The sequence below is a fragment of the Gekko japonicus genome, unplaced genomic scaffold (assembly GCF_001447785.1).
Source record: "Gekko japonicus isolate JY-2015 unplaced genomic scaffold, Gekko_japonicus_V1.1 scaffold2398, whole genome shotgun sequence".
Taxonomy (NCBI): domain Eukaryota; kingdom Metazoa; phylum Chordata; class Lepidosauria; order Squamata; family Gekkonidae; genus Gekko; species Gekko japonicus.
This window is the reverse complement of record NW_015172619.1, coordinates 190,599-201,019: the sequence shown is the minus strand read 5'-3', so window position 1 is coordinate 201,019 and position 10,421 is coordinate 190,599. Positions and strand designations below refer to the sequence as shown.

Here is a 10,421-nt window from a genome sequence, read left to right as displayed (position 1 = left end):
ACTAACGCTGCTTGGTATCTCAGTGAATGCAATATAGAGTTTTGAGCACATATAGTTGTGAATTGTGGATGGTCTTCCCTTGGTGGGTGTTGTTTGTGGAATGACATCAGCAATCAAATGACAACAGCAGGCGTGATTGGATTAGGTGTGATATGCAGAGAGGGAGTTAGCGCTTGCCTGCTAATGCCTTTAAGGTGCTACTGGACTGGTACTCTTTTCTTCTGCTCAAGACAGACGAATATAGCTACCCATCTTGATCTCTGTCTAGACAGTACAGGAATTTTCGTGCTCAAGGTCTCTGGCGCCTTAACGCTGGGCATTTAATTAAGCTAGGATGAGCCTCCGGTAGAAGGCTCCATCGGCATTTTCCCCTTTGCTTCCACGGCACTGTGCTCACTCTGCAGAGATGTAAAGAGGCGAGAAGAGACTCTTATTCCTCCCCCTAAACACGAGGCTCCTTTTCGCCAGCCTCCCGCAGGAAAACCTGAGAAGCAGAGAGCCCAGGTGTTTTGCACACAGACCGACACCTCTGGTTCAATAATTTATTTCTATTGGTACAGAGCAAACTGGAAATACACAACATCTCATACAATAAGAAACACTAGAGAAAGAGAGAGAGAGAGAGAGAAGGGCCAAATGTCGGGTAGCCCCCAGAGGCAGAAGCATGTTTCCATGGCACAGGCTTTATTGCATCGAGAGGAATGGCATCTGTCCCAGAAGAACCACAAGGGGGACAGAGGAGTGTGGACCGTGAACGGTACTGATGCGACCCTTTGGTGCCAGGACCAGAGCAGCACCATCAAGCAGCAATGGGGGGAGGGGGGGGAAACCACCTAGGAGTGCTGCCAGAGCGCTCCCCCCCCCTTACAAGGATAACCGCTGCCCCGTGGCACACCAGACCAATGTACCAGGTAGGCAGGAGTGACTGGAATGTGTTCATTTTTCCTCCCGTGTGCCCTGAAGGTGCCTCGGCGTGTGGGGCCTTTGAGGAGGCTTGCTCTGCTGAGCACTGTGGCTACTGTGCGACGTCCTCCTCATGTGGCTCGGCCTATAACGAAAGGGCCCAGAGAGCCCCTCTGCAAGCCACTGATCTCCCACTCCTTAGCGGCTTCTTATGTGCTGAGAGAGACGGGGAATGCTAGCTCTGTCTTGCCTTTCACTCACAGCAGCATGGCCACAGGGCGTGCCTGAAAGATGGGCATCATGTCCCTCGCAGGGGCCTTTCTATTCCCCTGCAAAAGAAACCTTAAATTATAACCTAGGGCAGGGCTTGTACTTCCAGCCTCTGCCAAAAACTTTGGAATAGGATGGCGATCTTTGGGTGGGGCCAGGGAGAGACACAGACTCCTGGCTATGGAGCAGAGCTATCCCACCCATCCAAGTTACAGAGAGCAGAATAATCCTCTCTCCCTCCCTGCCGAGAGAGAGAGACCGGCAAGGCCCTCTCACTAGGTCAGAGTTTAAGAACCGCCCAGGAACCAAATCCCACCCGCCTGTTGTAGCAGCCCTGAATAGGTGCACAACCTCCACCTGATAGATATGGAGGGGATATTATAGCACAGGATGTCCAAATAAAAGCTTTCGCAGATATTGGACCCACCCAAGGAGCAGAATGTGGGAGAGGTTTTTAAAAAGCCACAGTGTAAGAGGGGGGGAGAACCCAATGGGGACTGAAGTACATTGTCAAGCCCTTCAGATGGTTGATAGAAGGGAAGGTTTATTATCAACAAGGGTACTCTGCAACGACCTAAACCTTCTATAAGGGGGGGGGGCACTGTAAAGACCCTCACCACAGGAGTGAAGAGAAGAGGTAAAGAATTTGCACAGAGGCATTGACATCAGTAGGTAGCGCTGCTGGCTATCCCCAGGGTAAAAAGAATATACCGTCAGGCACCCTGCTGGAAACCGATTGTGCAGACGGAGAAGATTGCACTCATCCCCCTTCTTCCGAAGGCACACGACTTAGAATTCTTATTGCATATTATTCTGTCCTGGAATAAAGATACCAGCTAACCCTGTGTGTGAGTTTTTAAGATCCCGCTCTAACCAGAGTCATTGACTATTGTTGTCACAAGTCCATTCTAGGGGACAGAGAACGCCTGGCCTCGTTTCTCCCACCAGGAAACAGAAGAAAGCTGCCTCCAGAGAGCTATCAAGTAGCTCCGAATAGCTGACCGTTCCCAAGAAAAGATCAACGTTTAAGGCACTTGATTTGGCAGCTGTCCCCCTGGGCCAGCCACAATGGGGCTCTCATCTGAGGACTCTCCTGCTCACCCAAACAGCAGGGGGGGAAACCATCCCTCTTACTGAGAACTTGGGGGGCAGAGTGGCAGGGGAGAACTACGGGGAGGGGGCAGGAAAGCCTTTGATCCTTGGTGGCAGCCACTGCACAGCCCGTTAAGCAAACACGTTGGTGACAAAGTCCAGAAAGCGCTTGGCGTATTGGTCTGGGTGCACCGTGGAGATCTCTGCACCAGCCTGTAAGGAAAGACACACAAAAAGAAGAGTTAACCACCATGATTTGTAAGGCAGGCAGTGGCTGGTGGACCAAAGATACTGAAGGGAGGGGACAGGGCAATAAAAGAGAGAATCCAGTTCCATGTCTGCAAGCAGCCATGATCAATCACTTTCACTAAATCTAAAGTCAGGTGGGTACCAATGTTTCCTCTAAGCTGTCGACTGTTGTGAGCAAAAATTCTACTTCATGAGCCAAAAAATCTACGAGCATAAAAGTTGTGAGAAAGCCTAATTTTTTTAAAAAAAAACTCCAGTTTCGAAATGGAAAGAAAGAAAGTGAAAGAGAAGGAAAGGGAAACAAAGAAATGGAAAGGAAGAAAAAGGGAGAGAAAAATGGAAAGAGGGAGAGAAAGAAATGGAAATAAATTGAAAGGAAAGGAAAAAGTGGAAAGAAATGTAAAGTAAGGGAAAGAAAGAAATGGAAAAAATTGAAAGGGAGAGAAAGAAAAAGGGAAAGTAATAGAAGGAAAAAGGAAAGAAATGGAAAGAAAGAAACAGAAAGGGAAAGAAATGGAAAGAGAGGGAAAGAAAGAAAGGGAAGTAAGGAAGAGAAAGGGAGAAAGAAATGGAAAGGGAGAGAAAGAAAGGGGGGAAAGGAAAGAAAAATGTTAAGAAAGAAAGACAGAAAGAAAGAAAGCCATGTAATGGTAGAAAGTAGGCTTGGAGAAGGCAGGCACTTAAAGGCACAGTCCTGCCTTCTCCTCCAAACCCACTCCTCGGTCCAGTGCGCTGAGATGAAAACCTGTGCGTTGGGGGTCAGAAAGTGGTGCGCTAGCACAGGCTGGCGAACCTTAGGTAGAACCCTGGGGGTACCTGTGCCCAACTTTGTTGGTCTTAAAGGTGCCACTGAACTCAAACTCCATTCTCCCATCTATTTGTTAACTCTTATTATCTGTATGCTAATTTGCTGCTATTCACAGGCCTTACCAACTGTTTTAATCCCGTCTTAGCTATACTTATTGCTCAGTTACTTTTGCATCTTGACTCTAATTAGCCCTTCCTGGCAACTAACTCCCCCCCCAACCTTCTCTCTACCTATATGTGATGGTTGAGAAGTCTTGTTTCAATGTATCTGAAGGAGTGTGCCTGCACATGAAAAGCTTATACCCAGAATTAAACTTCATTGGTCTTAAAAGGCGCCACTGGACTCAAATGTCGTTCTTTTACTGAAAGCATGGGACCCCAGAACCCATTGTGTGATTCCTATTTTCATGCCCCCCTCCCCATTTACAGCCCTTGCCACTTTACTTGCCATGAGATGAGCTTGTGGTGATAGGAAACAAGAGGGATGGAGCCAACTGTGAAATAGTCATCAGCTATATTTCCATTACATTATTTGGGTCTTCTGCAGTTACCCTACTACCATTCCAGTGTGATGATTTAAATACGGGCAGGAGGGACATGCCACCTCCCGTGACTTGCTGACCGTGAACCGCGCAGCTCTCGCACGCGCATTGGCTGCCAGTGTCCCCACCTTGGCTGTCGTCATTCCTGGATGGCAGGAACGACTGCAGAAACAGGGCAGGCAAGACAGAGGAATTGGCAGCCACTATCATCCTCAGGAAAATGGGATGGGAACTGTGGGTGTGATGCTGGATGCAAGCCACCTAGTTTTATTTTATGATATGCCTCGTTTCTCCTGGGGCCCTGGCTGTCTTACAATTCCAAGATTAAACACCTGGGTGTGTGAAGTGTGGTCAAGCCGCAGCCGATTTATGGCAACCCCACAGGGCTTTCGAGGCAAAAAACCCCCAACAGAGGTGTTAGTTTTCCTTCCTCTGCAGAGTGACCCTGGATTTCTTTGGTGGTCTCCCATCCAGCTACTAACCAACCCTACTTACCTTCCAAGTTCTGACAAGATCAGGCAAGCCTGGACCATCCCACTAATAGTTAAATGCCACAAAACCCGTTAACCTCCCCTGCCCAATGAGGACCAGGGGGCTCCTTCCTCGCATGAAAGATGCTCTCGCAGAGAAAAGGTGCCGGCCGGACTCACCCCGTGCTTGACTGTCTTGGCTGCGTGGGCAGCCTTCTTCTTGGCGTCGTACTGGGTGAGGATGTCGATCAGTCCCATGAAATAAACTTCCTTCTGTGGGCTGTCTGGAAAAGTAGAAAGGGAGCTGAAGAGCGACCGGGGGGGGGGGGGGGGTCTGCCTGCGACACGCCCTTGCAGTTCATCGACAGTCTGCATCCCCAAAACAACAAATGCTTCGCTTGCCTTGTGCTCAAAGAGCTGAATCTTTTTTGATTACAAAGCCCTTAGGGCCAGAAAGAGCCAGATCACCAGCAGACCAAAGTCCGTAGCCTCCCAGTCACACAATCCGGGCCACACAGAGCCATCAGCAGGGATAAAAAGGATGTCCTGCACCAAGAAGCGGTTTATGAAGTGGGCAAACAACCAAGTGGCTCTGCAATCAACAACCAAGGCACATGCTCCGAAGGAAGAACAAATACCCATCAGGATCTTTAACCAATTTGATCTAAAATCCCATATGTGACCCCCCCCCAACCATTCTGGACTTATTAATCACATGCAATCATATTCTGCACACTTATTCCCATTTTACAGATTAAGTAGCCATCACCAGCAGACCAAAGTCTGTAGCCTCCCAGTCACACAATCCGGGCCACACAGAGCCATCAGCAGGGATAAAAAGGATGTCCTGCACCAAGAAGCAGTTTATGAAGTGGGCAAACAACCAAGTGGCTCCGCAATCATCAACCAAGGCCCATGCTCCAAAGGAAGAACAAATACCCATCAGGACCTTTAACCAATTTGATCTAAAATCCCATGTGTGACCCCCCCCCCAACCATTCCGGACTTATTAATCACATGCAATCATGTTCTGCACACTTATTCCCATTTTACAGATTAAGTAGCCAGAGGCACCACATAGAAGAAGCCCACACAAAGGAAGTGGAACAACAGTCCTTGCCGCCGGCCCTCTGCTATGATCAAACAAACCTAGCACGTCTCTCCCAGAAGCCAACAAGTGCCTCTGACTGTGACTACAGACAAGATCGTGGGAACCACGTCTGAGCCAGTGCGGTGTAGTGGACAGAGCAGTGGACTAGGACCCTGACTGACCAGGGTTCAAATCCCCACTTCTGCTGTGAAAGCTTGCCGGGTGACGTTGGGCCTGTCACAATCTCTCAGCCTGGCTTTCCTTACAGGGCTGTTATTGTGGGAAAACAGAGGCCGGGGGTGGGTGGGGTGAAGTTCCAGAAATGCTTTGAGTCCAAAATGGGAAGAAAAGCGGGATATAAATAAACATATTGTCCTCTGCCAAATTTCAAATCATCCCAGATTCGGCCATCAAAATGATACAAGCTAAGCACTTGCACGTCTCTTCCTCGTTTTGTGATTTAATCGGCATTTAGAAACCAGATTTAAAGGAGGAAGGGGCAGTGCCCTGAAGGAATGCCAGCCTTGATTCAGTGGGCATCTTGGGGAATCTTAGATGCCCAGTTCATCGCGGCAAGAGTCTGCTCTACAGTAATTGGGATGTAATGAGCCATAGGCATTAACGGCCACACATTCCTTAGACGTTTTCCAATCTTCCACTGAATGTCACCGGCTTCTGTGTGACCTTTTCAGACACCCAGAGCACCCCCTCTGGCATTTAAGCCATCATCATTGGGATGTGTGCTTGATACAGACGCTGGAACATAATAAAAGCCAATGTTGGATCAGGCCAAAGGCCCATCCAGTCCAACACTCTGTCACACAGTGACCAAAAATACCAGGTGCCATCAGGAGGCCCACCAGTGGGGCCAGGACACTAGAAGCCCTCCCACTGTTGCCTCCCTCAGCACCAAGCATACAGAGTATCACATGCACCAGACTGAGAGTTCCTATCTATTCCTTGTGGCTAATAGCCCCTGATGGACCTCTGCTCCATATGCTTATCTAATTCCCTTTTGAAGCCGTCCATGCTTGTAGCCACCACCTCCTCCTGTGGCAGTGAATTCCATGTGTTAATCACTCTTTGGGTGAAGAAGGACTTCCTTTTATCTGTTCTAACCCGACTGCTCAGCAATTTCATTGAGGGGAGGGCTAATCCTGCTCTTCCCACCCTTATTCTCCCAGGGAAGTGACACAGGACTGGATGCAAGCATCAAGAAGGGGAGGGGCTGTGGCTTAGTGGCAGGGCATCTGCTCGGCATGCAGAAGGTCCCAGGTTCAGTCCCCGGCATCTCCAGGCTGAAGCAACCAAGCAGGAGGTGATGTGAGAGACCTCTGCCCGAGACCCTGGAAAGCAGCCACCAGTCAAAGAAGACAGTACTGAACTTGATGGTCTGATTCAGCAGAAGGCAGCTTCATGAGTGTTCAGTGGACAAACGCATACTCGGCTCAAGCTAAAAGCCAGGGCCCTCAATAAAACCCAAGGCGGACAAACCCAGCCTCCAATTGCCAAGGCCATTTTCTTTCCCAGCTAACTCTCCACAAGGACTGGTTTTCTCTATAACTGACAGTGGACCCAAGCAAAGGCCTTTGGTTAAATATGGCCATGGGTGTAAAAGAAAGGGGGGGCCCCCCACAGGGTAGGACTCTCACGCATTATCGGAAAGGGGGGGCCACAGGGTAGGACTCTCACGCATTATCGCAATTAGTCATCCAGCGGTCCTGTCTCACGAATCAAAGTTCTCCGGGTGAAGGCTCCCTTGCGCCCCAACTTACTTTCGGCACTCTTGATGGCGTAAACGTCAACATAAGGGTCAAAGTCGCCAGGCCCCAGAGGCTTGTGGGAGTTGAGATAGCTGCCGATGCCCTCTGGAGATGTCCCGTAGGATCCCACCGAGGCCACGCCCCCAGGCTCTCCCTCGCCGTCCTCGTCTTCCTCTTTCACTTCCTCGTCTTCCTCTTGCTCAGCTCGTGCCACGTCGTGGATCCCCAAGAGCAGGCTGTAGTCCATGATCTTCAGCTGCACGAGGAACTGAATGCGTGGACACAACAGTCAGGTAGCTGGGACGTTAAGGACTGCCTTGCTTCCTAGCTGTTGATTTCAAGTGGTTTATTCTAAAATTAGACCTCTTACCTGCGTACCCCTGCACAAATGGCAAACAGGTCCCCCCACCCCTCTGCACTACCTTCAGCACAGCTGGAATGCTTTTTAACATTCTATGACACTGGAGCAGCGCGGCCAATGGCTGCAGCGGGAAAGGGCTGATTTCATTAAGAGGCTTCCCGCCACCTTTGATATCACAGCATCTCCACCAATAGTTAGGGCTTGCTCAAACCAGAAAGAGATAAGACAGCCTCCATTTCAGCTAGTCGGTTTTACCTCCAGATCTCAGCTTTTAACAGCACCTGGCAAGCTACATTTCTGAAAACCTGCCTGTTCTGTGCTTTAAGTGGGCATTGCATCAATCTCCATGCAATCATGATGATAAGCACCTTGAAATAGCATCTGGAGAGAACTTCCAAGTTTGGAAACGGGAATTACAACCGTTTTTTTTTTTTTTAAGCTGTAAAAGGAGACTGGTTCATTTCAAACAAATGAGTCTCAGATCGATGCCTCTTACTTGAAGAAACCTGGTGGGCGGGTGGACAAGGTTAGCTGTGATTACTGTACATGCTCGGTGGCACCTCTGCCAATTTACATGATCCAGGAGTCAGAGCCAAGGAGCCCTTTCCAAATTAAAGTCCATAATACCACATTTTAGTTTATCCTCAAAATAAACTTGGATACAGGCATTCAAGACTGCCCAAAGGTAGGCTGGTGAGCTTCCTGGCTGAACAGGATATCTGAATCGAGTCATATCCAGACCAAACACACTTGCCACCCTCCAGGGTCACGGTCGCGTCTTCTGCAGCCTGGCCTTGCAGTTAAAGCACGTGCCAATCCTCAGATGATGCCTATTCCAGACTCTGAAATGACTCAGTTCATCTAATGGCAGTGACCAGACTCATCTAACAGATGATCTATAACATTGCATAGAATTAAGCGGTAGGAAGAGGGGACTGTACCACTTCAGAGAGCTGGGGGGGGGATGTTCTTGAATGTTCCCCGTTTTTTAATTAAAAACCCTCTGCGTGTAATGAATCAGCATATCAGCCAAACATGCCCTGCATAGCCTTTTCCTCTACATTCTTGCTTAAGAGGCTGGGAAGGGGCTTTACACAACAGCCTGTTAAAAAATGTGATACTCTACCATCTGCAGTGGTACAGTCCACAATCTACCACCTTATCCTTGGTAGTGTGAGGAACAGAACTTAGGACGGGGATAGCAATCCCATTTCCTTCACTCTGAACTCCCTTACTGCAGAAGAAACCACCACACTTAATTACTTTGATTAGAAACAGAATTTTTGATGTGCAAGCTTAACTACGACCAGAAAGTGCCATCCTAAACTGAGTGACATCCTCTTACAGACCATTGACTTCTGCCCCAAGACCCTTACAGACCCAGCATGGAGGAGCTAATCAATTAACACACAATTAAAGAACTGATCCCCCCCCCAGCTCCCCTTAAGCGAAGGCATGGTAAGGGGCTAGCATCAAATTATTTTGCACGGGAATTCAGCTAGTAGACTGCAACGGCAGGAAAAAAACAGAGCAGTATTTATTCTGGATTAATCAAGAATAATAAAGGCAGCTGGGCTTGTCTTGAAGAGGGAGTCCAGTTTGGATCTGAAGGCGGCATATGTGTGTTTTATTTGGAGGGAGGGGAACCTACCCCCCCCTCTCTTGGCAAGCTTGCCCCAGTGATTAATTGCCTCGGCTGTTCAAAGCTGTGTACCTCATTTCTATCAGGAACGAGGCCAGCTTCAAATCCCAGACTTGAGTCCTTGTTCTACCTCCCCTCCCTGGATTCGAAGAACTGTTATTAATCAGTATTTCTTTTGTCGGGCTGCGGAGATCTGGCACCGCATCACAACTGCTCCGGCATCGCACAAAACCGGGCACTGGCACCCCAAGGAAGCGGCAAGAGTCATGCCAAAGGGATGTGACTGGCACTGGGAGGGCAGCTAACCAGCCTTCCCTGAGCCCAGAAGCAGGGCTGAAGGGACCTGACCAACTATGCTCTATGATCTAAGGTCCTGTTCCCCTGGACAATGGTTCCCTTTAAAAAACAAAACAAACCACCTAAAGCTGTCGTTCCCTTCCTCAGTGAGAGAACCAAGGAGGGAAGAAGTTTATTTGCACTCCTCCTACGCATTTATATTAATACACAGCATTTGTATCGCAAACAGCTTTAGAGGTTTTAAAGCACTTTGTCATGGTCCTCCCATAAGCTTGATTAGCACTCCTCCTGTATTACAGACTGGGGGGGGGGGAAGAGGGCTGGGAAACCTCTTTTTGCTGATTGAAGGGGGAGTAGCTGAGCTTTTGTTTCTCCTCTGCTTGCAGGTATGTCGCCTGGGCAAGGCCAGAGGCGTGAACCCCAACGGCAAGAGCCTGAGTGCTCTTGACCCTTCAGGTCTTCCTCTCCATGCCCCCAAGCAAGCGAGTCAGCTGAAACCAGTACCAGCCCAGGAACAATGTATTGTACATGTTCTCATTCGTTTAAATTGTATTTTTTGCATTTATTCTCCAAATCAGTCACTGAGCAGGGAGAGAAACAGAAGGATACAAATGCCTAATTAGAGGAGAATAATGACAGGGCAGGATGCTGCAGCCGAGAGATGGTGGGTTACACCAAAAGTCTCCTTGTGAACGGGTACCAGAGATGGAACTTGAAGGTGGAGACTTCCTGACTCACACATTCCTAAATCCAGGGGTCATTTCGTAGAAAGAGAGGTGCAGGAGCTCATTAGCACAACTCATTAGCACAACTCATTTGCATAGGCCACACCCCCTGATATCTCCCTTCCCTTCGCCTCCAGGCAAAGGGGGGGGAGGAGGATCTCAGGCACTTCTGCCTAACAAAAGTGGGCCAGGGAAGGCGGGGGGGGGGGC

At 49.1% G+C, this 10,421-nt stretch overlaps 1 protein-coding gene across 1 annotated transcript in view; it reads right to left on the bottom strand.

The window, feature by feature from the left end:
• Positions 1 to 609: 609 nt before the first annotated feature.
• The window catches only part of PIP4K2C (phosphatidylinositol-5-phosphate 4-kinase, type II, gamma), a 59,946-nt gene continuing 50,134 nt past the window's right edge, over positions 610 to 10,421 (bottom strand). The window contains exons 8-10 of the mRNA XM_015421661.1: positions 7,199 to 7,454; positions 4,514 to 4,617; positions 610 to 2,478 (exon numbers count right to left, since the gene is read on the bottom strand). Of these exons, the coding sequence (XP_015277147.1) occupies positions 2,398 to 2,478; positions 4,514 to 4,617; positions 7,199 to 7,454 (441 nt within the window). The 3' untranslated portion in view covers positions 610 to 2,397. The remainder of the gene's footprint in view (positions 2,479 to 4,513; positions 4,618 to 7,198; positions 7,455 to 10,421) is intronic.